At 54.2% G+C, this 27,658-nt stretch overlaps 3 protein-coding genes across 4 annotated transcripts; 1 reads left to right on the top strand and 2 right to left on the bottom strand.

Annotated features, from left to right (window-relative positions):
- Nucleotides 1–144: 144 nt before the first annotated feature.
- FCN3 (ficolin 3) lies at nt 145–11,570 on the bottom strand. Of its 2 annotated transcripts, XM_003891414.3 has the most exons (9): nt 11,458–11,570; nt 6,106–6,244; nt 5,734–5,829; nt 5,343–5,387; nt 5,010–5,042; nt 4,655–4,782; nt 2,213–2,342; nt 1,966–2,100; nt 145–512 (listed from the first exon to the last, which is right to left on the bottom strand). In XM_003891414.3, the coding sequence occupies exons 2-9, from the start codon at nt 6,194–6,196 to the stop codon at nt 271–273; spliced, it is 900 nt and encodes a 299-aa protein (XP_003891463.1). In that variant the 5' UTR covers nt 6,197–6,244; nt 11,458–11,570; the 3' UTR covers nt 145–270. The 2 variants fall into 2 exon arrangements, with proteins under 2 accessions (XP_003891463.1, XP_009201170.1); XM_009202906.1 differs by lacking the exons at nt 6,106–6,244; nt 11,458–11,570 and having other exon boundaries at nt 5,343–5,394; nt 5,734–5,819.
- Nucleotides 10,587–14,751, bottom strand: CD164L2 (CD164 molecule like 2). Its single transcript, XM_003891416.5, has 5 exons — nt 14,564–14,751; nt 13,908–14,075; nt 13,736–13,807; nt 13,187–13,231; nt 10,587–11,602 (listed from the first exon to the last, which is right to left on the bottom strand). Exons 1-5 carry the CDS (start codon nt 14,649–14,651, stop codon nt 11,454–11,456), a joined length of 522 nt encoding a protein of 173 aa, XP_003891465.1. The 5' UTR covers nt 14,652–14,751; the 3' UTR covers nt 10,587–11,453.
- A 7,553-nt stretch (nt 14,752–22,304) lies between these two features.
- GPR3 (G protein-coupled receptor 3) lies at nt 22,305–25,885 on the top strand. Its single transcript, XM_003891417.5, has 2 exons — nt 22,305–22,820; nt 23,865–25,885. Exon 2 carries the CDS (start codon nt 23,870–23,872, stop codon nt 24,860–24,862), a length of 993 nt encoding a protein of 330 aa, XP_003891466.1. The 5' UTR covers nt 22,305–22,820; nt 23,865–23,869; the 3' UTR covers nt 24,863–25,885.
- The last annotated feature ends 1,773 nt before the right edge of the window (nt 25,886–27,658 follow it).

A 27,658-nucleotide genomic window follows, 5' to 3' on the forward strand; every position in this document is an offset into this window, starting at 1 on the left:
GCACACCTCCAGAGAGAGAAGCCTCACTACTTTAGAGGCTGTCCTTTCCGTCTTCCTGACTGGAAGGAAATTCTTCCCTGAAAGGAGCTGAAACTTGTGTCCCTGCTCTGCCCTCTAGGGTTTTTCCCAGTAACTGAAAGAGTCTTGAAAGGGCTAAAATGATTTTATTTTTAAATGTGGACAGGCAAGCAGAGGTGGTTGGCAAAGGCAAGGTGGCTGAGGATCCGGAAGCTGCACAGGAGAGATAAGGACAATGGCTGCCAGAGAGCCCTATCGAAGCATCATCCGAACCCTGCGGTAGGGGTGGCCCACACCACGGCCTGAGGCCCAGTCAATGCCATATTTGTGAGCGGCAGCTTCAGACATTGCGTAGCGACCATTGAGATTTGATCGGTAACAGGATGCATACCACCAGGCACCGTGGACAATCACAGCACAGTTGCTCCTGCTTGAATCGTGGTCAGCGTCATAGGTGGTGAAGGGCCTCCCACTGTGGAAGCTCAGGGAATCCCCTGGCAGGGAGGGGATGGAAAGCACCTTGGTGCCCAGCACCATGCCTGGCACCTTTGGAGATATAATCCCATGGGAGTCTCAAAGCAGCTACGAGTTGAATTTTATCAGTCCCCACAAGCAACACCAAGGGGCCAGGTTTTTTGCGCGGGGTTACTCGGCTAGTTGAAGCAGCAGCAGGACTTGAACTCGGGACTGTCTGGCTCCAAAACTCCCAGCTTTTCCTCCTGTCTTACCCCCTCCAGAATCCCCAGCCTCTCTCTAGCTCCTTTGTCTTCTCTCAGTTCCCATCCAGTCTGAGCAACTCTGCTAGGAAAAGCTGGGAGGAACCTCTTAGGTGCCTGGTCAGGAAAGGTGGTTCCCTGAGGCACTCCCTCATAACCACTTCCCTCTTTTAAATCTCTCCCCAACAGTCACTGTTTCTCTAAAAGAAGACTTCCCTGGTTCCTCTTCCAAAGCAGAGAGTGCTAACATTCAACAGAGCCTCAGGCGGTACCCAAAACCTCCTCTTGCCTCCCTGCCTTTTTTTTTTTTTTGAGATGGAGTCTCATTCTGTCGCCCGGGCTGGAGTGCAGTGGTACTCTCTGGGCTTGCTGCAACCTCCACCTCCCAGGTTTAAGCAATTCTCATGCCTCAGCCTCCTGAGTAGCTGGGATTATAAGCACCTGCCACCACACCCGGCTAATTTTTTTTTTTTTGTATTTTTAGTAGAGACAGGGTTTCTTTTGTTTGTTTGTTTGTTTGTTTGTTTGTTTGTTTGTTTGTTTGTTTTGAGACGGAGTCTCGCTGTGTCGCCCAGGCTGGAGTGCAGTGGTGCAATCTCGGCTCACTGCAAGCTCCACCTCCCGGGTTCACGCCATTCTCCTGCCTCAGCCTCCGAGTAGCTGGGACTACAGGCGCCCGCAACCACGCCCGGGTAGTTTTTTGTATTTTTAGTAGAGACGGGGTTTCACCGTGTTAGCCAGGATGGTCTCGATCTCCTGACCTCGTGATCCACCCGCCTCAGCCTCCCAAAGTGCTGGGATTACAGGCTTGAGCCACCGCGCCCGGCCGAGACAGGGTTTCACCATGTTGGTCAGGTTGAGTTTGAACTCCTGACCTCCAGTGATCTGCCCATCTCGGCCTCCCAGAGTGCTAGGGTTACAGGCATGAGCCACCACGCTCAGCCTCCCTGCCCATTTTATAGAGGAGGAAACTGAGGCTCAGTGGAGGGGTAGGACTTGCCCAAGGTCACACAGGTACTACGTGGCAGAGATGGATTCAAACTCAGGTCTGTTTGCCTCCAGAGCCCAAATTCTTCACTGTTGCACCATCCTGTTTCATGATTGCCATTTCTCAGATGCAGAAACTAAGGCCCACAGAGGAGACAGGATTGCCCTGGGTCATTCATGGGGGCAGTGGCAGCATTGGGAAAGGATCCGGCCTCCTTCCTCTCCTGCCCTTAGGCTCACTCACCTGCAGTGCCCTCTGAGAACTTGCCCAGCACCAGCTGGTAGTGGTCTACCTCACCGAGGAGGCGGAAGGTCGCATAGTGGGCAAAAGTACGGTTGCCATTAAAGTCTTCCAGCTCTACCCGCAGCTCCCAGGTACCTGGGAGGAAGGGGAGGCAAGGATGGAGGAACCCTCAGATCTTGGGAGTGGGGCAGGGATTCAGGATGGCAGACAGTAACCCCCAACCTCCAGGTCCCTGCTGGGAACTCACCCTGGAGAGTAAGCTGGTGCAAATTCTCATTTCCCAGCCAGAATTCAGACTCTTGGTTCCCAAAACCTGCTTTGTAGGAGGACCAAGGGCGGAAGAAATCCACAGAACCATCCTGGCGCCTCTGAAACACCTAGCCGGGGGCGGGGGTGGGGAGGTACAGCAGCTATTACTCCAGGCTAGGCACCAGCTGCTGAGGGTGCAGGAACTGTGAGGGGTGGGTGGATACCCCTCTCTCTTTGGATTGGGGCCTGTTGATAAAATGGGGATCCTTCAAGTCAGTTTTTAATAGTTCTATGAACTCTACATTTCTTTATTAGCTTTCACTGACACTCAACTTCATGTCACAGGCTTGCAAGCCCTGGGAAGATTGAATTGACTGTCCCCACCCTCAGGAGATGGCCAGCGCTGCTGGGAGTCAGTCAAAATAACCCAATTTCATTTACTATAAGAACCAATATATTTGGCCAGGCGCGGTGGCTCATACCTGTAATCCCAGCACTTTGGGAGGCCCAGGCGGGCAGATCACTTGAGGTCAGGAGTTTGAAATCAGCCTGGCCAACATGGTGAAATCCCATCTCTATTAAAAATACAAAAACAATTTAGCTGGGTGTGGTGGCATACGCCTGTAAGCCCAGCTACTTGGGAGGCTAAGGCAGGAGAACTGCTTGAACCTGGGACGTGGAGGTTGCAGTGAGCTGAGATCACACCACTGCACTCCAGCCTGGGTGGCAGAGCAAGACTCCATCTCAAAAAAAAAAGAAAAAAAGAACCAAGATATTTAAATTAGAGAGGCCACCCCCACAGCCCAAGTTGGACCCCTGGCCTTACCCTGATGTCTTCCACCTCCCGCTCCAAGACAAGCAGGCCCCAGGCCCTATAGAGTTTTCAACCTAAGTACCTCTATTTCCATTGCTCCACTGTCTTATTTATTTATTTTTTTTTTTGAGCTAGAGTCTCGCTCTGTTACCACGCTGGAGTGCAGTGGCATGATCTCGGCTCACTGCAACCTCCATCTCCCTGGTTCAAGCAATTCTCTTGCCTTAGCTTCCTGTGTAGCTGGGATTACAGGTACCTGCCACCGCGCCCAGCTAATTTTTTGTATTTTTAGTAGAGACAGGGTTTCACCATGTTGCCAGGCTGGTCTTGAACTCCTGAGCTCAGGCAATCCGCCCACCTCGGCCTCCCAAAGTGCTAGGATTACAGGCGTGAGCCACTGCGTCAGGCCTGCTCCACTGTCTTTACTGCCTGGCTCCCTGCTGTCTTCCTAAACCACATCCCTGCCTCCACTGGTCCCCCAGTGCATCTTTCATAGTGTAGCCCAAATCATCTTTTTAAAACAGAAGTTTTACTTGGCCCCTCCCCTGCTTAAAACTCTCTTGGGGCTACCCATTGCCCTGCACACTTCTTCTTTTTTTTTTTTGAGACGGAGTCTCGCTCTGCCGCCCAGGCTGGAGTACAGTGGCCGGATCTCAGCTCACTGCAAGCTCTGCCTCCTGGGTTTACACCATTCTCCTGCCTCAGTAGCTGGGACTACAGGCGCCTGCCACCTCGCCCGGCTAGTTTTTTGGGGTTTTTTTTTTGTATTTTTTTAGTAGAGACGGGGTTTCACCGTGTTAGCCAGGATGGTCTTGATCTCCTGACCTCGTGATCCACCCGTCTCGGCCTCCCAAAGTGCTGGGATTACAGGCTTGAGCCACCGCGCCCGGCCTAATTTTTATATTTTTAGTAAAGATGGGGTTTCACCATGTTGGCCAGGCTGATCTCGAACTCTTGACCTCAGGTGATCCACCCACCTCTGCCTCCCAGGGTGCTGCGATTATAGGTGTGAGCCACCGCGTCCAGCCAGCCACTGCGCCTGGGTGCCCTGCACACTTAAGTCGATCATTTAGTGCCTTCCATGAACTGGCCGTTACAGAGGTCCTCAATCCACGTTCCTTCAGTGCCGGCAGACTTTAGCCGACACCACGCCTGCTCTCAGCTCACTCACGCGTTCCCTGCAAACCTTCTTGTACTCTGCTGCCTCCCTGAGTTTATCTTTACTTCCAGCTGGAATGCCCCTCCACACCCTGTTTTTTTTGTTTTGTTTTGTTTTTGAGACAGAGTTTCACTCTTGTCGCCCAGGCTGGAGTGCAATGGCAAAATCTCAGCTCACTGGCTCACTGTAACCTCCACCTCCTAGGTTCAAGCGATTCTCCTGCCTCAGCCTCCTGAGTTGCTGGGGTTACAGGCACCTGCTACTGCACCCGACTCAAGGTCCTTTCAAATGGCACCTCCTCTGTGAAGCCCTCATACTTCTTCAGGTCCCATTGGGGGTTCACTAAACATTTGTCAGTCAATTCCTCTAGGAAATGCCTTGCTCTGGTGGGCTCTGGCTCCCCTAGGGGCCAAGGAGGAGAAGTGACCACTGGGCCTGGCCTGTTAGCCCATTTCTCGGACACTCACCAGCCAGCCACCCTCCTCCGTGTCCATGTCACAAAAGACTGGGAGGGCCCTGCCCTCAGGTAGGCACAGATGGTACCAGCCGCTCAAGGTGGCGCCCTGGCTCAACAGCTCCCGGCAGTTTCTGGGGCCTGGGAAAGGGAAGATGGACTCGGGGGGTGGTGCCCAGGTTATTCCCTGACCCCCACCCCCAGGCAGTGGAACAAGTATGGGGCCCCAGGGATCCTCTTGGCTCCTTCAGGTCCCTGAAGAGGGGTTCTAAGGAGGCTGTGGGGAGGGGCTTGGCCACACTTGGGGGTTTGCCAACACCTAACACCATGTGATCCCAAGTTCCCACCTCCTGCAAGGGCTGCCTCACCTTCATGGCACCGAAGCAGGTTCGCTGGATCTCCTGCCCCAGAGGAAGGATGAGTGTTGGCTCTGATGTCTCAGCACCCCAGCGCTGAGCCACCAGCGGAGCTGGTACCCAGGCTCTTTTCCAAATCCTTCCCACTCCTCCCAGCCTTCCACACCCTGTGGGAGGGCCATCATAGGGTACCCGGGCCCTTCTCCTAATCCCTCCCACTCCTCCCAGCCATCCATTCCCCCGTGAGAGAGCCGTCATAGGCGCAGCAGTCAAGAAGAGATCCCACCCTAGAGTCCAGAGACAGGGGCAAAGAAAGCAGGGAGGTCTCCAGCCCCACTTACTCACCTGGCTCACCCTTAGGGCCCATCTTGCCTGGTGGTCCAGGTTGCCCTGAAATCTCAAAGGCAGAGATGCCCTGAGTCCCACCCCATGCCCCAGACCAAAAAGAAACAAGAGACTTGGAGCCAGAGGTTCAAATCCCAGTTTCACCCTTCACTCACTTTGTGATTGTGGGCAAATATCTTATCTTCTCTGAACCTCCCTTTCCTCCTCAGCAGAATGGGGATGAAACCACCTAGCTGGCAGAGTTGGTCTTAGGATGCCAGGTGCCCAGCCTGGAGCTGGCACAGAGTAGGTTCCCTGCTTCTTTGTCGTGGCCCCTCAGCACAGACAAAAATTGCTGCATTCCTGCCTTCCCTGTTCCCAAGATCCCAGCCCACTCCCCAGCCTCTCTCACCTTGAGGACCTGGGGCTCCCTTCTCCCCAGGACTTCCTGGAGCTCCGGGACAACTGGGCAGGAGGACAACTTTGCTGGCTTCCAGTTCCCTGGGTCCTACAGGGAGACACAGGCAGGGTGGGCACAGGGTAGACTGTCTCTTCCAGACCCCTCTTCAGTTCTCTTCCTGTCTCCCAGATTCCCTCTGTCAGGATGCTTGTCTCCTGAGCTGGCAAGGTTTCGCATGCTTTGCATGCATTTGCATATATTTACATGCAGAGCCCAGATTATGAAACTCCCATCCTGCTCCTTGAGGTTGATGAGCCTTGGTGGAGGGACACCCAGTGAGGGAATGAGGAGTGGGTTGGTGAGGAGGGCACCCTAGGTACCTACCTGGGCAGCTGGGGTGTTCCTGGGTCTTCAGGCAGGCAGGTCCCCCAAGCAGGAGGAGCCACAGGGAAGGCAGGATCCACCGTAGACCCATCTTGCTGGGGCCACCAGGGGAAGGATGCCAGATTATAAGGCGGCCAGGCTGGTGGGAGGACATGAAGTAAGACTTCCTTCCATTGTCCCCCAGGGACACCCCACCCAGACTGGAGCCAGCAGGGGGTAGGAGTATTTCCTTCCTCAACCCCAGAGAGAAAGGGCATTATCCCTGCCCTATCCAACCAGGATGGAGTCCAACATCTTCTTTTCTTTTTTTTTTTTTTTTTTTTGAGACGGAGTTTCACTCCTGTTGCCCAGGCTGGAGGGCAATGGTGTAATCTCAGGTCACTGCAACCAATGCAACCTCTGCCTTCTGGGTTCAAGTGATTCTCCTGCCTCAGCCTCCTGAGTAGCTGGGATTATGGGCGCCCATCACCATGCCCAGGTAATTTTTTGCTTTTTTTTTTTTTTTTTTAGCATAGATGGAGTTTCACCATGTTGGCCAGGCTGGTCTCGAACTCCTGACCTTAGGTGATCCACCCACCTCGGCCTCCCAAAGTGCTAGGATTACAGGCGTGAGCCACCGCACGCTGAAGGAGTCCAACTTCTGATCCTGGCTTCCAGGGCTCCCCAGCCATCTCTCTAGACCTCTACATTCACAGTCATCTCTACCTATGAAGGCCCATCTGTCCATGAAGGTCTAGCTCTACAGCCATCACCACTGGGAATCCTTCCTCAATCCTTGTCAATGCTATGAATAGTGACAACTGCTACCATTTACTGGGCATCTACTGCATTCCAGTGTCATACTGATGTCATCCCCGATCCTTACACGGACTTGCTATTAATCCTTATTATTGCATTATGGGCCTGGTACAAAATGGGTGCTCAATAAAAAATAGTTAAATGAATAAGGAAAGAGAAACTGAGGCCCATGGATGGGACGTGACTTCCGTTCTCTTGGCCACTTATATGCTGAGAGCCACAGAGTTTTACCCAAGCCCCATGCCCCCCCAGTGAAAAGCACCATTAAGAAAGTGATTCTGGCTGGCTGTGGTGGCTCATGTCTGTAATCCCAGGACTTTGGGAGTCCAAAGCAGGCAGATCACCTGAGGTCAGGGGTTCGAGACCAGCCTGATTAACATGGTAAAATCCCATCTCTACTAAAAATAAAAAAATCAGCCGGGCTTGGTGGCATGCACCTGTATTCCCAGCTACTCGGGAGACTGAGGCAAGAGAATCACTTGAAACCAAAAGGCAGAGGTTGCAGTGAGCCGAGATTGCACCACTGCACTCTAGCCTGGGCAAAAGAGCAAAAACTCCATCTCAAAAAAGAAGAAAAAAAAGAAAGTGACTCCATGCTCAACCTTGAGTCCCGTGAGGCTTGGGAAACAGCTGCTAATGTAGGCCAATCGAGCAGGAAGCCCTTGTAGGAAGGCCGGGAGGCCGGGAGGCCGGGATGACGCAGCAGCCAGGGTCCAGATGTGAAGGATGAGGCCTGAGCTGGAGAGGGACCTCAGGTGATAAGGGAGGAGAGGAACGGCTCATTCATTCACTCATTCAGCAAACCCTCCCTCAAGGCCTCCTCTGCACCTCCCCAGTGCTTGTGGGGAGGGCTGAGGTACAAGAGGTGTCAGGGGAAGTGGAGGCTGTGTTTGCCTGATAGGATGTGTCAGCGAGACGGATGCCCTGAGATTGCAATTCCAGTTCTAGGAATCTGTCTTCCCCAGACTGTCCCACGAGTGTGCCAAGATCTGCAGATAAGCCTGTTTACCACAGTGCTGTTTGTAAGCATCAACGTGGAAATGACCCAACCAGCCACTGATAGGATTCACATGAATTAGGACCATTCAGACAACTCATAGGGTAAATCTGATCTAAAAATGAGAGGGACGAAAATGCAAAACAGTATGCACAGTGTTGTGTTATCCCCCTTTGTATTTTTAAAATGCTAGAGGTGTGTGTGTGTGTGTGTGTGTGTATAGTAAATTCACAGAAAAAGTTCTGACACAGACCTTGTGAACTGTGGTTATTTCTGGAGAGTAGGACCAGGGAAGAGGTGGTTCTCATTTTTTTTTCTTTTTCGGAGACAGGCTCTCACTCTCTCACCTAGGCTAGAGTGCGGTGGTGCCATCATAACTCACTGCAGCCCTGACCTCCTGGACTCAAGCAGTCCTCCCACCTCATTCTCCCAGGTAGCTGGGACTCCAGGCAGAGCCACCACACTGGGCTAAATTTTTATTTTTATTTTATTTATTTATTTTGAGACAGAGTCTTGCTGTGTTGCCCAGTCTGGAGCGCAGTGACTCGATCTCGGCTCACTGCAACCTCCGCCTCCTGGATTCAAGCGATTCTCCTGCCTCAGTCTCCCAAACAGCTGGGATTACAGGTGCATGCCACCATGCCCAGCTAGTTTTTGTATTTTTAGTAGAGATGGGGTTTCACTATGTTCGTCTGGCTGGTCTCAAACTCCTGACCTCAAGTGATCCACCTGCCTTGGCCTCCCAAAGTGCTGGGATTACAGGTGTGAGCCACTGTGCCCGGCCTGCATTTTTATTTTTTGTAGAGATGGGTTCTCACTATATTGCCCAGTCTAGTCTCAAACTCCTGGCTTCAAACAGTCATCCCACCTCAGTCTCCCAAAGTGCTGGAATTACAGGTGTGAGCCACTGTACCTCCTGACCAGTTTTTTTTTTTTTTTTTTAATATATATATAGGGTCTCACTCTGTCACCCAGGCTGGAGTGCAGTGGCATGATCTTGGCTCACTGCAGCCTGGACCTCTCAGGCCCAAGTGATCCTCCCACCTCAGCTTCCTGAGTACTTGGGACCACAGGTGTGCACCACCACACCCAGCTAATTTTTGTATTTTTAGTAGAGATAAGGTTTCGCCATGCTGCCCAGGCTGGTCTCCAACTCCTGAGCTCAAGCAATCCTGCTGCCTGGGCCTCCCAAAGTGCTATTATTACAAGCATGAGCCACCACACCCAGCCCAGTTCTCACTCTTCATATAAACTTCTGTATAGTCCTTTTTCAAACCCTCACAGGCATTTACTACTTTTGCAAGAAAAAGAAAGCATCCAATAAAGGAGGAGGGTGAAGAAGAAAACTCATGCTGGGGGATAAACAAGGGCAGGGTGACCCAGGCAGGAGGAGCTGCTTATGCAGAAGGCTGGAGAAGAGAGAAGGCAAGGCAGATGGGATGTTATCATATCCCATAGAGGGGAAGCAGCAGGGGCTCTAGGAGGCCAGCGGGGAGTGCACCAAGGGGAGGCTGATTTCCAGAGGCTGGGAGCTTTGGTGGAAGTGAGGGTTCGAGGGAGGGGTGAGGAGGTGGACTGTGGTTGGCAGGGGGAGGTGGAGGTTGCAGTGAGCCAAGATCTTGCCACTCTAGCCTGGGCGACACAGTGAGGCTCTGTCGCAAAATAAATAAATAAATAAATAAATAAAAGAAAAAATAAAATAAAATAAAATAAAAAGTTATAAGATTCGCAGCTACATGCCTGGCTCCTGACAAGTACCCATCCGTGGGAGATGTTACCATCAGGGAAGACTTCGGTGTCTGGGGACAGAAGGCAGGGCTTCCCAGGAGGGCCTGAGAGAGGAAGGCCAGAAATGGCTACTCGGAGTCCCTGGGCACTTCCACCTTGGCACTGGGACAGAGACCTAATTTTTGGAGGCTGAGCAAGCCTGGAGATGCGTCTGGAATGCTGTTCTGCTCACTCTGGAGTCAGAAAAGCCTGAATTCATTTTATTCTTTATTTTTATTTTCCTTTTCTTTTTTATTGATGGGGTCTCAACTATGTTGCCCAGGCTGGTCTCCTGGACTCAAGCGATCCGCCCGCCTCAGCCTCCCAAAGTGCTGGGATTCTAGTCATGAACTACGACGCCCAGCCCAGAAGAGCCTGAACTGAAACCCCAGCCCTGTCCTGTCCGGCTGTATGACTTGAGCATGTGTACTTACCTGAGTCTCTCATCTGTAAAGGGGCAGGGGGTGGGGGTTAAGCAGGTGTCAAAGATGAACTTTTTTTTTTTTTTTTTTTTTGAGACAGAGTTTCACTCTTGTTGCCCGAACTGGAGTGCAATGGCGCAATCTTGGCTCAACGCAACCTCCGCCTCCCAGGTTCAAGCGATTCTCTTGTCTCAGCCTCCCAAGTAGCTGGGATTACAGGTGTGCACTACCACGCCTGGCTAGTTTTGTATTTTTAGTAGAGATGGGGTTTCACCATGTTGGTTAGGCTGGTCTTGACCTCCTGACCTCAGGTGATTCACCCGCCTCGGCCTCCCAAAGTGCTGGGATTACAGGCGTGAGTCACTGCGCCCGGCCAGGTGAAAATATTTTAAAAGGTAACAGCGAGAGTCCTAGGTGGAATTCCCGTTAAGAAGAGGACAATGGCCGTACCATCACCCCATCCAATCCACACACAGCCCAAGACACAGGACATGAAGCGCAGTGCAGAGTTCCTTTATTTGGGGGCAGTGCCCAGGCCAGTTGGTGGAAAGAGGCAGGCACACAACCCAGTGCCAGGCTGGGGGGCCCAGCAGGGGCGATGGAGGAGACGAGGCGGTTGAGGGATGCTCTCAGCTGCAAGTTCCAGGGCCAAGACAGGAGGAGATGTCAGGCATCAGACACTGAGCCTGCTTGGTGCCCACAGGAGCCAAAAACTGGTGGCCAGAGTTTTACCCACCCCCGCCCCCCACTTGCCCACAAGGAGGCCAAGAGGCCAGCCTCTGCATCCTCCTTTCCACTCAGAATGGAGTGCAGGCCCAAGGGGGTCAGATTCTGCGGAGGCCAAAGAGGACACTCAGGGAGGTGACCCTGCCTCAGCCAGCCAAGGACCCCCTGCCTTGAGAGGAGGCAGCAGAGGAAGAGCAAACACTTTAACACAGGCTGCGGCGAGCCGCCCCACAGCACACACAGCACGCAGAGGGCCTCAGGCACAGCTCCCCTTGTCAGAGCAAAACCCAGCTAGACACACGGCCCAGCTCCTGCCCACAGCCACACAAATGCAGGACACAGGCTTGCCTGGGCTGGCACCTACTGGTTCTCTTCCCTGCTGGCAGCATGAAGGGAAAAGACATGGGAGGGCTCAGCTGGGCTCCTAGACCAGCCCAGGCTGAGTCCTGGTTCCAGCCAACACCTGACAAAGAAAGCCCCACAACTGGAGGAGACAAAGGGGGTGCGGCTCACGTGGGGCATGCTGTCACTGTCCTGAGGGCTTGCCCATGGAGAAGACAGCACCCTGGGTACTGAAGGGGAACGGTGGGGCAGGAACCAGGAGGTGAGCTGGGACTCAGGTACTGCTGGCCAGGTACTCACAGCGTCTGGTAGGTGCTGTCCTTGGCCTTGAGGAAGCGCAGCACAAAGAAAGCCACCGCCTGTAGGCTCAACACCAGCACGACACCCCCGATAAAGCTGGCCCCATCAAATCCAGGGCTGTGGGCCTCAGGGACTGGGGGGCTTCCTGCAGGGGGGAGGCAGGGCAGGGGTCATAGCAGTCACTGTGAAGCAGGATCCCAGTCCCACCCCCACAACTGGCACAAGTAACCTGGAGGCCCCGGTCCTCAATATGGGGTCCTTGAACCCCGGGCTCAGAAGTTTAGTCCAGATCCTGCAGGCAGTTGGGAAGCGCCTGGTGGGAGGAACAGTGGCAAGGGAGGGTGGGGTGCTGTCCAGCCCTGGCTCTGCTCCTGGCTTGCTCTGTGGCTTTTATGCCACCCACATTCTCTCTGGGCCTCATGATCACATGGTCCAATAGGTGTCTTGGACCAGTGACTGGGCTCCCACCCTCCCTGGGCCTCACTAGCCCAATAGGGTGAAGACAGAGCCAGAACTCAGACCCCCTGCTCAGAATTCCTTTCAGTCTTGGACCTCAGGGTTCAGAGCCAAGATGCAGATGATATAGTCCCTTTTTAGGACCCCTAAGCCCTAAGACCCCAGTGTCACCCAACGTCAGAGCCCTCAGAGAGGGAAGGAGCAGGGGGAGAAGTGGAAGGCCCAGCTGTCACCCTGCTAAGTGGGTAAGCGAGAACTGGACAGCGTGTGTTGGGGGGAACAGGGCTGAGGGACAGGCTTGGCCAAAGTCACCTCACAAGACACAGTCAGACTCACACAGCGTCCCCTGACCATTTCCTCTGCCTCTTAGAAGGTAGAGCCTTAGGGCCATGGTTGCCAGGCTATGCCTGAGTGGCTCCCAGCTGTGCCACGGTACCTGTCCACTCCTAGCAGGGATTCAATTTCAGGCCCTGGGCTGGGTGCCCAGAACAGGGCAGGGCTGGTGGATGGAAAAGCATTCTGGGACAGTGGAAAGGGGCCCAGCCTGAGCTGGGTCCACCTCCCAGAAGGTGTAAGGGGTGGAAGGAGTCTGACAATATGAAGGGCAAACAATGGTCCCAGCTCCCGCTCAGGGAGCCCCAGAGAAGGAAGCTGGGGGATGAGGAGCAGAAGAGGGGAGAAATGAGCTGCACGAGGCCGATCTGGGGCTCCAGCTGAGGGAGCTGAGCCATCAATAATTCAGCTTCTGAGATCAGTTTCTGGCTTTAATTAACCAAGGGCCTCTTCAGCCATCCCTGCCAAGTCTGGTGACCTCCAGCCCCTGAGAGGGAATGGGAAGCAAGGGGTGGTGTTCTCGCCTCTGCTCTGCCAGGAATCTGCCTTGTGACCCTCTCTGGGCCTGGAGGATACAGTAGGCAGGCCCTGAGGATGTCTCCTGAGCAACTCGAGCTGCACACCCTCACCTCCAAGGACAAGTCCCGAGGGGTCACCTTGAGTTCCCAAAACTGGCAATGGGGAGGAGGGATGGGAACTGTCATTTCTTGATTGCCTTCAGTGAATCAGACACTGAAGTGGGCACCGTACAGCTTCTCATAAAACCTGCACAGCAACTCTATGAGGAAGGCATCATCCAGCCCATTTCACAGATGCGGAGACAGGCTCCGAGGGAGAAGGTGCAGGGCTGAGGTCACAGAGCATGTCAGTGCCTGAGCCCAGAGCTGTCTTCCCCTGCAGCTATGCTCCTCCCACTGCCCCGTACCCAGGGAGTACCCACCTGTTGTGACTGTCTTCGGTTCATAGGTGGGGTGATGATGAGCAGCTGAGGAGACAGGGGATCCATAGCAAAGCAGCCTCCTCACCCTGACTCCCATCAAGACCCCAGCTCCCACTCACCGCTAAACTTCCAATTCAGATGCAGCTCTGTCCCTGCTCTAGACATCCAACATACTTGCAAGCCCCAGTCACACAGGTCCCTCCACCAGATGTGCTCTCTCTCCATCTCTACCTTCCAGGCTCATTACTGATGCCACTTCCTCCAGGAGGCACCCCCTCTCATTCCCTCTGAACTTCCAAAGTCCTTGCTATGCCTTAAACTAGAAGAAGAGCTAACGCTCCCATCCCCTCCATACACCTGTACTAATTTTCAGATGAGGAAACAGGCAGAGAGAGGAGGGGACTTCTCAGTGAGCTAAAGGCAGAACTGATACCGGGCCCAGGTATTGATGAGCACAGTCCACCCCTGAGAGAGGCTGTTTCCTCCTGGGGGGCAGGCTATGGCTGGGGAGACCCATGCAACTTGGCGTAGGCGCAAGAATCCCCTTACCTGGACATGCCTCTGAGCGGTTGTAGATGGAACAACCTTCCTTGACCACCTCAGCTTGAGCCACACAGTGTCCTGGAGGAAGAAGGTGCAGGGGGGAGATTTGGGGAGAGGGGCCAGGTCCTTGGGGTTCAGAGCTGGGGGTACTCAACCTAGGGAGGGCTCAGCTCCCTACCTGGCTCCTCTGGCTGGCACTGCTCCCACACACAGCCGGAGAGATTGCGCGCTCTGTCTCCCTCCACGCAGTGCTCACAGACCTCCAGCTGTTTGCAGGCCCCTTGGACCGCCGGCCAGATGTTCAGGCGGATCAGGGCTCCGCGCCCAAAGCCTCGAGCTCCTTTACCTGGTAGTGCGGTAGAGTGGGAAGGGAGAACTCCTCGAAGCCAAGCTGTGGCATCCGCCCACCCTCCCACCCAACACTCCGGCGGCCCTCGCCCCTCTGCACACATCTGGGCTCTCACATACACTCGCCCCTGGATCCCCAAGCCCCAGTGCACACCTGTAGCTTCCACAGAACAGATCTACACACACCTAGAGCCTCCCCACAATCACCTAGAGCCCCTCCCTTTGCATACATCTGGAGTTCCCAGATTCAGTTGGAGCCACCTCCCCCAGACCACCTGAAGCTCTCTAGGCCCCCATACTTGGGGCCTATATTTACACACAGGGCTCCACACAGAGCTAGAGCCCCCTCTTCCACCCCTGGAGGCCTGCACTCGTCCAGAAAGGCCCCTCCTCTCAAGCCCAGGCTGCTCCTGGGGAGGCGGCTGGCTGAGGTGCAAGCTCCACCCGCCCCCGTCAGGCCCCTAACCAGATCCTGCCGCGAGTTACCAGCCACAGCCAGCTGGGCACACAGTAGGAGGCAGCAACAGCCGCCACAGAGCGCAGTCCGCAAGGCGCGGGGTCCCGACGCCTCCATGGGCTCCGGGGCGGGGGCCGTGGGCGGCGGACAGCGGCCGCGCGCTTGCCTCCCAGACTGGGCTCAGCTGAGCGTGTGCGGAGCGAGACCTGGGCAACCGGGGCGTGGCCAGGTGGGGGCGAGGCCAGTGGGAGGGGCAGGTGGGGCAGGGCTCGTCGGTCGGGGCGGAGCCAGGTGAAGGCGGGGCCAATTAGGGGCGTGGCTAGTGCTCGCGGCCAGGTGAGTTCGGGGGTCTGGGGCGGGGCTTGGACTAAAGCAGGCGGGGTCCAGGACTGGTGGCTGGCATGGTTACTGTGTGCCTCCAAGGGCAACTTCTTGAAAATTCTAGTAAGTAGAGACTACTTTGATCCCTGATTGAGGAAACTGAGGCTCAAACAAGATGAGTGACTTGTTCGAGGTCACAGAGAGAGGCAGTGGCAAAAATCTGGATTCGAAACAAGGTCACTTCCTGTCTTTAGGGCTGGGTGCAGGCCCCGCTTTCTCGGGTACACCCTCCACCCAGGCCCCATGACCCCTGGGCCAGGCCCCAGCTGGCCCCTGCCCTCTGGTTGCCCAAGCTCAGCTCCGTTGCTCCCTCTCTGTTCACTGCACCCCTCCACCCGCCTCCCTTCTGCCCCTCATCCGCTGTGTCTGCCTCCGGCCTACCACATCCTCTGGCCAGGTCAGGGGTGACGCCATTACTAGGCCACCTGGGCCTCTCCGCAGCCTTCCCCACGGCTACCACTCCTGCCCTGGCACCAGCCTCGTTTGGTTCTCCTCAGGCTCCTTAGGGGGCACTTCCTCTCCCTCCTCTTCCTTCTCCCTTCCTCTCCCCTCCTTCCCCCATCTGCTTCTCCTAACCATCTCTTAATCGATGGTGGCCCAGGTTAGTCCCAAGCCCTGTTCCACACTCTCCTGGGGTCATCCTGGACATTCCACTGCCATCAGTCCCCATCTAAAAGCCAACAGCTGAGGCAGGAGGATCGCTTGAGCCCAGGGATTTGAGGTTGTAGTGAGCTGTGATCATGGCATTGCACTCCAGCCTGCGCGACAGAGCGAAACCCTGTCTTGAATGAATGAATGAATGCATGCATGCCAACAGGTCATATATGCCAATAAATATATACACCCACTATGCACCCATTAAAAAAATTTTTTTTAGGCCGGGCGCGGTGGCTCACGCCTGTAATCCCAGCACTTTGGGAGGCCGAGGCGGGCGGATCACAAGGTCAGGAGATCGAGACCACAGTGAAACCCCGTCTCTACTAAAAATACAAAAAATTAGCCGGGCGCGGTGGTGGGCGCCTGTAGTCCCAGCTACTCAGGAGGCTGAGGCAGGAGAATGGCGTGAACCCGGGAGGCGGAGCTTGCAGTGAGCCGAGATCGCGCCACTGCACTCCAGCCTGGGCGACAGCGCGAGACTCCGTCTCAAAAAAAAAAAAAAAAAAAAAAAAAAATTTTTTTAAAGCCAACAGGTCTCTTAATCATCTCCAGGCTGGTTCTGACTTCACAGTTGCCACACCTGTAACTGACAATGTATAGCTAGCAATTATTGACCCCTTACTAGCAGAATGTACATTTTGAGAGCTTTTACATGAAATTTCATCTCATGTCCACATCTCATGTCCTTGGCATCCCAAAGTTCTGGGATTACAGGTGTGAGCCACCATGCCTGGCCCCACTTAACAACTTTTCAACAATGGCTTGACCTCCACAACCCTTTGATTTCTGGCTCTAGAAGTCTCTCTATCCTGGCCTGGGTGCTTCCCATCACCTTCCTACCCTCTAAGAAGATAGAACAGTGCCTTCCCCCTATATCTCTCTTCCTTTATCCTAGCCGTTCTCTCTCTTAGAGGGTCCACCTCAACCCTGGACTTCATTTGCCTGGCAAACTAATTCTTCAAGACACTACGACAAGACCACTTCCTGCAGGAAGCCTTCTGTGACTGCCACAGAATGAGGCTGAGCTGCTGCAGCACTTAGCTAGAGATCTAAATCCATCTGCTTTTCCACTTCAGAGCCCTCCCCATCTCTTGCCTGAATGACTGCAGTGGCCTCCTAGTGGAGGCCTGCTCCCCATTCCAGTCTGTTCTGCACTCAGCAGTCAGAGTGACCCTTTGAAAACGTGTCAGGTCAGATCACAACACTTCCTTCCCACCAATGACGTCTGTCTCACTGATCTGGGATTACAGGCGCCCACCACCACGCCTGGCTAATTTTTTGTATTTTTAGTAGAGACAGGGTTTCATCATATTGGCCAGGCTGGTCTCAAACTCCTGACCTCAGGTGATCCACCCACCTTGGCCTCCCAAAATGCACGAATTAAAGGCATGAGCCACTGTGCCCAGCCAGTTGTTTATTAAGTAACCTTACTGTACCATGTTGTGACCCTCTGTGTACATGTTTGTCTGTCCCACCGGCCTGTGAGCCCCCAAGAGCTCACTTCTGTCTCACATGATCTTGCCTCTGCCCACCTTGCCTCTCCTCCCTCTCCCCTTTGCTGATTTAGCTGCAGACACACTAGCCTCCCCTCTGTGGTCCTCACACCCATCAGTGCTTTCTCTTCTTGGGGACTTTACATTTGTCATGTCCTCTCCTTAAGACTCCTGTTCTCTCTTCACGTGACTTGCTCCATGACCTCTCTTCCTAAGAGAGACCACCTGGTGATTCTACATCCCAACAGCTGCTCTTTTCTTCAGAGCATGTATCTAATGTATAATTAATTACTCATTTGTTTCCTAGGCTGTAAGCTTCATGAAGGTAGGAACCACGTTGATCTTCCCTCCTCAGTGAACTCCTTGCACACAGTAAGGGCTGAATAGATGTTGGAGTTTTTGTTTGTTTGTTTGTTTGTTTGTTGAGATGGAGTTTTGCTCTTGCTGCCCAGACTGGAGTGCAGTGGCAATCTCGGCTCACTGCAACCTCCGCCTTCCGGATACAAGCAATTCTCCTGCCTCAGCCTCCTGAGTAGCTGGTATTACAGGTGCCTGCCACCATGCCCGGCTAATGTTTTGCATATTTAGTAGACAGGGTTTCATCACATTGGCCAGACTGCTCTTGAAAGCCTGACCTCAGGTGATCCACCCACCTCAGCCTTCCAAAGTGCAGGAATTACAGGCTTGAGCCACCGTGCCCAGCCAGATGTTTATTAAGTAACCTTACTATGCCATGTTGTGACCATCTGTGTACATATTTGTCCCACTGGTCTGTGAGGCCCCCAGGAGCTCCCTACTTGAATAGATTTTAAGGATCTATTTGTAGATTTTCCATCTCTCTGCATTAAAACTGAAGCTTGGCCTGGCACAGTGGCTCATGCCTGTAATTCCAGCACTTTGGGAGGCCGAGGCGAACGGATCACCTGAGGCCAGGCGTTCGAGACCCGCCTGGCCAACATGGTGAAACCCTGTCTTTACTAAAAAATACAAAAATTAGCCAGGCGTGGTGGCATGCCCCTGTGGTCCCAGCTACTTGAGAGGCTGAGGCAGGAGAATCGCTTGAACTTTGGAGGCGGAGATTGCAGTGAGCTGAGATCGCACCTCTGCACTCCAGCCTGGGCAACAGAGCAAGACTCCGTCTCAAAATAACTAACTAAATTAATTAATTAATAAAACTGAAGCTCACTGAAGATGGCAGGGATTTTTGTTCACTGCTGTATCCTCTGTGCCTGGGAAATAGTAGATACTCAATAAATGTGTCTATTGACAGTTGAAAAGGCAGGAATGTGGCCAGATCATCTTTCTGTCCCTAACACCCACTGAACAAACCCTAAGCCCAGGGGAACTGCCAATAAATAATGGCTGAATGAATGGGTCTATGCTAAGAATATGGGCACTGATGCCTAGACCCTTGGGTCTTAGACAAAGGACTCAGGTGTGGAGATTATCTATGACCGACACACACACACACACACACACACACGCACGCACACACGCACGAACACCCGCTTCCCACCAATTCCTCCCTCCCCAAGGGATTTCTCGGACTGGTGAAGACAGAAGAGGCAAGGAAAAAAGTCTCACCTGGAAGTGAGTCCTCACAGCCATCTGGTGGCCACCTGGAGAACTGCAGATATTGTCAGCCCTAGTCAAACTTTAGCCTCAGCCCCTTCTGGGAAGAAGGTGACATCTAGGCCAGAATGGAAGGCACACTGGACTTGGCGACAGATGGACCTGGCTTCAGATCCCAGCTCTGCCATTTACTATGTGATTTGGGGCAAGTCCCTTGGCTTTCCTGGACTTCACCCAAGAAATGGGGACATGGTCCCTCACTTTTGCCAGGTTGTTGTAAGCCCTGGGCTCTGGCCCGGCACCTGGTAGGTGGGAAGGGTTGGAGGAGGTATCAATGAGGTAGGGACAGAGGAGAACAGGAGAGAAGGAACTATCTCTTCCTTTAGAGAGCAAGTATGCAAGGAATGGAGACCTGATTGGTATGAGCAGTTTTGGTGCATGAGGGAGAGCACATGCAGTTCATGTGAAAACACATAGCCCCCCCGTTAGTCTCTTGGCTCTCCTGGGTTTCTTGGGGTTAGAAATGTCACTGCATGCCGGGTGCTGTGGCTCACACCTGTAATCCCAGAACTTTGGGAGGCAGAGCAGGGTGGATCACTTGAGGTCAGGAGTTCGAGACCATCCTGACCAATATGGTAAAACCCTGTCTCTACTAAAAAAAAAAAAGAAAAAAAAATAGCTGGGCATGGTAGCGGGCACCTGTAATCCCAGATACTTGGGACGCTGAGGCAGGAGAATTGCTCGAACCCAGGAGGCGGAGGTTGCAATGAGCCGAGATTGCGCTACTGCACTCCAGCCTGGGCAACAAGAAGGAAACTCTGTCTCAAAAAAAAAAAAAAAAAAAAAAAAAAAAAGAAAAACAAAAAGAAAGAAAGAAAAGAAATGTCACTCTACTCTTTTCCTCCCTGGCTGCCTTGGGATCAACCTCACTTGCAAACCACAGGATAACTATCGAGATCAGGAAGTTCACGACCAACCAGTACTTCAGCGGAAATAAATGGTTTTCCGTATCCTTCGCCCTGGGAAGGCAACAATGCCTAACACAGAAAACCACTCAAAAAGTAGAAGACCACACTGGATGTCATCTTTGTATTTAGAACCCATTTTGGGCCGGGCGCAGTGGCTCATGCCTGTAATCCCAGCACTTTGGGAGGCCAAGGTGGGCAGATCGCTTGAGCCTAGGAGTTCAAGCCAGCCTGGGTAACGTGGCGAAACCCTGTCTCTACAAAAAATTCACGCCTTAGCCGGGTGTGGCGGCGTGTGCTTGTAATCCCAGTCACTCTGGAGGCTGAGATGGGAGGATTGCTTGAGTCCAAGAGCTTGAGGCTACAGTGAGCAGTGATTGCACCACTGCACTCCAGCCTGGACGACAGACTGAGATCCTGTCTCAAAAAAATAAAATAAAAACAGAACCTATTTTGGTGGTGTTGGCTTGGGTATGATTTATGATTCCTTGGATTATGCAAAGAAAAATTAATCCAAACGCAGACTTGCAAGACATGAAAGAAAAAGACCTCGAGAAAAGAGCTAAAGGAACTCAAGAACAGAATGAAGATAGTCAGGGAGTCACAAGAGTGTGGTGCCGGTGCTGGCAAACAGGAATGACTTTATCTGCAGCGACGGTGCAGATTTTTCACCAGAGGATTAATAAACTACGAAAACTTAAAAAATATATAATCGCCATTCAGAGTAGCAGAAGATAGTCCCCGATACCCCCCTTTGATGCCAACCTCCCCGCAGCCTTCACCCATCGCTGAGACCAGAACTCTGTAGGGACCTAGCTCTGATGGGAGAGAAAGTGGATCCCTGAGGCTTGGGGCCCTGATGCCCTTGGATCCTCTCTCTGACACCCCCACCTTCCTGGGCACCAGGCATATTACTACTCTCTCTGTTTTCTTTTTTCCTCCAGTTGCTCCCTTTCAGGTCAATCATCCAGTCCATGATTATTTCTTCAACACCCATTACATGTCAGGCACTGTTCTCCAGCAGAAATGGGATATAGTCACTATCCTCTTGGAGCTTAGATTCTAGTGGGGTTGACACGTAGTAAAACAAACAAACATGAATTTATTTATAATTTCAAGAGCACTTCATCCTCCGAAAACGAATAAATCAAGAGAAGGGGAGGGAGAGTGATGGGGAGGTCAGTGGCGATCTGAGAGTTCAGAGCAGCCTGTTTCAGAAGTGACTTGGGAGCAGAGACCTGGATGAAGAGAAGGATTGTAGGCAGAGGGAACAGTCAGGAGCAAGAGCCCAGGAACAGGAGCCCCTGAAGCCCCTCCTCACTCTCCGCTCCCGCCCCTGGGTGATGTCCTCTACCCCTAAAACCTTAGGCAGGTGTGCCACCTGCACACCTACACCGCCAGGTGTGTCCCTCATTGGCCAACTGTAACATTGATGGCCAACGGCGTGCAGATCCCACTCAACAACCCCATGAGGCCGGAACTAATATTATCCCTATTTTTTAGATGAGGAAATAGACACAGAGAGCTAAAGAAACTCTCCAAAGTCACACAGCTAGGAAATGGAGAAATTGAGATTTGACCACCTCCGCTCCCTAAGCCCCCTAAACTCACCACATCCAACCTGAAATGAATCTTCTTCTCCAGCTCCAACCCCTCCTCTTCCCATGTTTCCTGCCACTTGACCTTCTGCTGCCTCACACTCAAACCCAAAACCTGCCTGGTGGAGGCTGACCATGGGGCTGCAGTGATAGTGCTGTGATGGGGGTGTCCAGTGGGGCCTGGGATCCTCAGGCCTCTTAACCTCATCTTCCCTCCCACAGGCCTGCATGATTCCAGGGAGCATCAAGGCAAGAAACACAGGGAGAAAGAGCAGTCAGTCCCCCTGCCACAGGACTGGCCACATCTGTCACATCTGGAGAAATCTGCCCAGAGTGGTTCCCCTGGACTAAGGGCAGACGGCGTTGGGGAAGAGGGAGCTCCTTCTCCTTGCTCCACCCATCAGGATGCCTAAAATGAGAGGCTGAGAGGGGCCTGCCCTGAGGACTGAGCTGCCAGGCTTTCTGCTTCCAAGTTCTTCCCGGCTCCCCATCTCCTCCTGCTTCGGGGAAGTGCACCCCCGACTCCCTCCCCTCTGGCTTTCTAGATCCTTGAATAAATAATTCAGGTTTTGAAATTTTGCCAGGCCCACCCCTCCGGTGCTGTGAGGGCGCTATTGGGCTGACATGAGTGACGTCACCCAGCTCTTATCCCAGCCCCAGCATCACGGGACCTGCCCTGGCACCAACTTACCTGCCTGGTCACTGTCAGTCCAGACGCTCTACCCTGTGCCCCTGACCCTGGAGCCCACTCACCACGGCCACCTGCTATCTTCCTTCCAGGGCCCCACGGCCCTCATGGCTTAGCATTGTCGCTTCAGTACCCCAGCCCTTCTGACAGGGTCATAGTGACCTGAAGTCACCTGGACACTCCATGTTCCCAGGCTGCCGCCTCTGCCATCCCGGGGTCCCTGAACTCCTCCCTGCTGCAGAGTCACCGTCACACTGCCATGGTTGCCCTGGGGGTTTCCTCTCTACCGTTGGTGTCCCACGGCCATCACGCCCCCCAAGATTCTGTCACCATGCTAATGTCACTGCCACCCACCTCCCCGCTCCCTCGTGCTCCCCGTCATCGTCACCTCAGGGCCCCATCATCTTGGCAACCCTGTCATCCTCACCAGGGACGCCCAACCAGCCCCATCACAAGCTCTTCCTTCGTCATCTGGATCTCGTCAGCCTCTCTGCCACCCAAGGGTCCCATCACCCCACAGCCTAGCCGGGTCCCCTTCCACCACGTTCCCTGCAGCCTCCCTGAGACTACAAGGCTCTCCCACCGGCGCCGCTGAAACCCCCGGCCCGCAGAGGGCGCCGCGTCAAGGACAGCGCGGGCCGACTCGGGAGGAGGCGGGGCCGCAGCCACGGTCGCTTTTTATGAATGGGGGAGCGGGCGGCGCGAGGCCTCATTACTATGCCGCGCAACGCGCTCTGCGCCCCAGCGCTCCGCGCCCATTGGCGAATCGGGCCGCTGACGTCACCGAACCGGTGGCCGGGGGCGGGGCGGGGCGGGGTGACTCACGCCGCTTCTCCCGCGGCCGCGGGGGCTTCTCGGGGTCCACGCACGCCCTGCGCCGCCAGGACCCGAGCGGAGCCTCCCCGCGGCCTGGCCGCGCCTGGTCCTGAGCGGTGAGTAGTGGGCCCCGCCGCGGACACTAGGGGTCCTGGAGGGCACGCAGGATGCTGGGGCACTGGGCCGGCGGAAGACTCCTAGCGGCCGGCCAGGGTCCGAGTTCCAGGTGGGAATTCTGGGTTTAGGCGATTCTGGGTTAGCAGACGTGGGCCTAAGTGCTTGAGTGCTGGGGCTCAGTTGGATGACCCGGCGAATGGTGAGCATTCCTGCAGGGACCCGAGGCCCTGGAGGGACTGATGGTCATCTGAGGTTAAGCCGGCAGGAGGCGTCTGGGGCAGGGACCCAGGCGTCCGAACAGCAGGAGGTGTCCGACTTGGGAATCCAGGTATCTAGACAGAAGGCGGAGTCAGGCCCAAAATCCAGGTGTCCGGGCAGAAGAAGGCAGCTGACTCAGGAATCCGGGCTTCCAGCAGGGGGGTCTGCCTAGAGACCTAGAGATGCAGGCAGAAAGAAGGGTCCAGCCAGGGACAGAAGCCTGGGAGGGTGGCGGGTGGGGTCTGAGTTCCCAGGTGTTACCGCGGGAGTGCGGGGTGGTGGCTGGTGGGAGCTTCACGCGCATTCCCCGGGGGCGGAGTCTAAGGCTGGCAGTACTGAGAATCGTGAGGGGTCTGGGAGACTCAGGCACGAGCTAGCATCATCATCTCTGATGGGAGGGAGCAGAGCTGCTCAGTCTCCAGATGTTTCCCTACCCCAATCTTGAGCCTTTGGGGGCATCCCCTGGATCCTATGGTCCTCATCCGCTTATAGTACCCCTTCTTCTGTCTCTCCTCTGGTCACACACATGGAAAGAGAGACGTGCAGGACCTAAGACAGGGATCCCCAGGAAGAGACCCCTGTTTAGAGGCCTGGGGGCATTGGAGAGGACATTGGTATCCTGGGAAGAGCCCCAGGGGATGAATGTGGGGATAAGGCGTTGGGACCCTATAAGGTATCCTGAGGAGAGACTCCCACCATGTATCCTGAGGGGCACCTCACCCCCTCCAGACCCCACGTCGCATCATCCAGCTTGGTCAGCTTCTCACAAGGCCTTTCTCCTACAGGTACCATGATGTGGGGTGCAGGCAGCCCTCTGGCCTGGCTCTCAGCTGGCTCAGGCAACGTGAATGTAAGCAGCGTGGGCCCAGCAGAGGGGCCCACAGGTCCAGCTGCACCGCTGCCCTCACCTAAGGCCTGGGATGTGGTGCTCTGCATCTCAGGCACCTTGGTGTCCTGCGAGAATGCACTAGTGGTGGCCATCATCGTGGGCACGCCCGCCTTCCGTGCCCCCATGTTCCTGCTGGTGGGCAGCCTGGCCGTGGCAGACCTGCTGGCAGGCCTGGGCCTGGTCCTGCACTTTGCTGCTGTCTTCTGCATCGGCTCAGCGGAGATGAGCCTGGTGTTGGTTGGCGTGCTGGCAATGGCCTTTACCGCCAGCATCGGCAGTCTACTGGCCATCACTGTTGACCGCTACCTTTCTCTGTACAATGCCCTCACCTACTATTCAGAGACAACAGTGACACGGACCTATGTGATGCTGGCCTTAGTGTGGGGAGGTGCCCTGGGCCTGGGGCTGCTGCCTGTGATGGCCTGGAACTGCCTGGATGGCCTGACCACATGTGGCGTGGTTTATCCACTCTCCAAGAACCATCTGGTAGTCCTGGCCATTGCCTTCTTCATGGTGTTTGGCATCATGCTGCAGCTCTACGCCCAAATCTGCCGCATCGTCTGCCGCCATGCCCAGCAGATTGCCCTCCAGCGGCACCTGCTGCCTGCCTCCCACTATGTGGCCACCCGCAAGGGCATTGCCACACTGGCCGTGGTGCTTGGAGCCTTTGCCGCCTGCTGGTTGCCCTTCACTGTCTACTGCCTGCTGGGTGATGCCCACTCTCCGCCTCTCTACACCTATCTTACCTTGCTCCCCGCCACCTACAACTCCATGATCAACCCTATCATCTATGCCTTCCGCAACCAGGATGTGCAGAAAGTGCTGTGGGCTGTCTGCTGCTGCTGTTCCTCTTCCAAGATACCCTTCCGATCCCGCTCCCCCAGTGATGTCTAGCTGAGTCTTCGTGATCCTTCAGCCCTGATCACTACAGAATTCCAGAATGTTAGGCTCTCCAGGGCTTCTTTCCAAACCCCCAGCTCCACACCCCCCAGACCCAGCTGGTTCTGGAGTTCTAGGACATTGGGTGTTTGAAGGTTCTTGTTCAGATCCCTGTGGGGGTCCAGCTGGCTCCATGGTTCCAGAATGTTCAGGTGGTCAGGGATCTACTCAGAAATGTCTCACAGCCCAGCTGACTTGCAATTCCGGAATGCTGGGAGTTTTACAGTGCCATTCCAAGTCCCAGATGTCCCTCCTCCCCCACACTTGACCTTAACCATGTCACTTTACGTTTGAATTTCTGAACTAAAGAGTCAGAGAGATTAGTCACATAGTTGCCTAAATAGGAGAGAGAAAGATTATATACGCGCACATACAAAGAGAGTGTCTATTTATGATTTATTTATTTATTTATAAATTTACTTATGGGTGGTAAGGGGGAAAAAGAGACCCACACCTTGATATCCAGGCCATACCAGGGTACCCGTTGTCCCCTCACCCCCATTTCTGACCTCAGTTCCTGGAGGGGGGAAAGGGAGAAAGAGAAACCACGTATTTTGTTATTATTTTGGATTATTTTTTATCGAAGAGATCATAGAAACCAGAGCCTTCTCCCCAGGCCTGCCCTCTTTGGGTTTGGAAGGGGAACACACCAGCCTCTGGTTTTTTATTTTTTTAAGAAGCCATCACCTGAGCAACCAAAAATTCCTCTGCGCTGGGGTCCGACTGCCCTCTGGTGGCCATTGGGGGAAAACTGCAGCCCAGCCAGGCAGCTGGGACCAGAATGCAACCCCAGCTCCACTCCAGCCTGGCGTCCAGCGCCACAGCCATGGCCCGGGGGCCAAGCCTCATCCTGCGGTGCCCTAGAAGAGGGGGGGCACGAGCCAACACCCCACCCCTCTGCCAACCGGGGTATGGCCCCCAGTGCATTCCCTGTTCCTGTCTCCAACCTAACTCAATAAAAAATGATTTTGTCATAAATATGTTTCCCTATGTGTGTGTGGAGGGCATGGAGTGGGGCCTGATGGAGGATGGCCTGGAATGAGAGGGTCAAGCCAGGCCTGGGGGGGCTGTTGAGGGACCTGGGGAGCTGGTCAGAGGGTGGAGGGTGGCTGGCAGGTGACTCCCTCTCAGATGTCAGTGCTCCTCTGCTCAGACCTGGGCACTGACTGGCAAGGACCGTACCTCCCCCTGGCGACAGGAACCTGGGTGCTTGGCTCTTCCTGGGTCAAGGATGCCCACATCCTTCCCACATTGGCCATTGTGGGGCTTAGGCATGATGAATGTGCTCAAAGCATGTGTTTCCTTAATAATAATGGGTCCTTCTAATTGTGGGTGCCTACTGTGTGTCTGGCACACATGCCACCTCGCTTATGCCTAATAAGCATCCCATGGCACAGGTAGTGTCTTCTCCATTTTACAAACGAGGTAGCTGAGGCTGAGTGAGGGACAGTGGCTGGCCCAAGGACATAACAGCTAAAAAATGGTAAAGCCAGGAGCATCTGTTTCTAGAATCTGTGCTGTGTAGTGAGCAATTTCCTTCCTTCCCAAGCCTGGAGCTTAGGGCATTCTGGACCCCTGATTTTTTTTTTTTTTTTTTTTTTTTTTTTTTTTTTTTACGGAGTCTCACTCTGTTGCCCAAGCTGGAGTGCAATGGCACGATCTTGGCTCACTGCAACCTCTGCCTCCCGGGTTCAAATGATTCTCCTGCCTCAGTTTCCCAAGTAGCTGGGATTACAGGTACCTGCCACCACGCTGGTTAATTTTTGTATTTTTAGTAGATTCGGAGGTTTCACCATGCTGGCCAGACTGGTCTTGAACTCCCAACCTCAGGCGATCCGCCCGTCTTGGCCTCCCAAAGTGCTGGGATTACAGGCGTGAGCCACCGCGCCCAGCTGAACCCTGATTTGTTTTGGGGTTCATTTTTAGGGCCACATCTGGGAAATGGTCAGAGGGGGTCTGGTCATTTTGGAGTCAGAAGAGCTTTTCTACGCAAACGTGGGTGACTATCAGTCTGTGCCTTTGGGGACCTATGTGTGCACGACCCAGAGTTTGGGTATTTGGGGAGAGGAAGCTGACCCCAGAAGGAATGTGTCTATCATGCCAGGGCAGCAACAGGTTTGGGGTGTGGCTGAAGAGGAAGCTCTGATTGGCCAAGCCTCCCAGCTTCCCAGGCCTTATTGTTGGGCAAAGCTTGGAGGTGGGGCTCTCAGAGCATTTCTGGCTCACCCCTCCATATACAGACAGGGAGCCTGAGGCCCAAAGAGGAGCAGCCATTTGCTCAAACTCGCACAGCTGTGCCAGGCTGGGACACAGGCCTTTCTCCATTTCTCTGGCAGAGCCCTTTTGTCTAGTGTAAAGATCCCTCCCTTGGCCAGGTGCAGTGGCTCATGCCCGTAATCCCAGCCCTTTGGGAGGCCAAGGTGGGCAGATCACCTGAGTCAGGAGTTCAAGACCAGCCTGGTCAACATGGTGAAACCCCGTCTCTACTAAAAATACAAAAAATTAGCCAGATGTGGAGCCTGTAATTCCAGCTACTCAGGAGTCTGAGGCAGGAGAATCGCTTGAGCCTGGGAGGCAGAGGTTGCAGTGAGCTGAGATCGCACCACTGCACTCCAGCCTGGGTGACAGAGCGAGATTCCGTCTCAAAAAAAAAAAAAAAAAAATTCCTCCCCAACAGTCTGAAGAGGGTCGTCATGCCAACAGGCCCAGGCACAAAGTGGTGAGGCTGCACCAGGTCAGGCCAAGCTTTAT

This window comes from Papio anubis, chromosome 1 (genome assembly GCF_008728515.1).
Source record: "Papio anubis isolate 15944 chromosome 1, Panubis1.0, whole genome shotgun sequence".
Taxonomy (NCBI): Eukaryota; Metazoa; Chordata; class Mammalia; order Primates; family Cercopithecidae; genus Papio; species Papio anubis.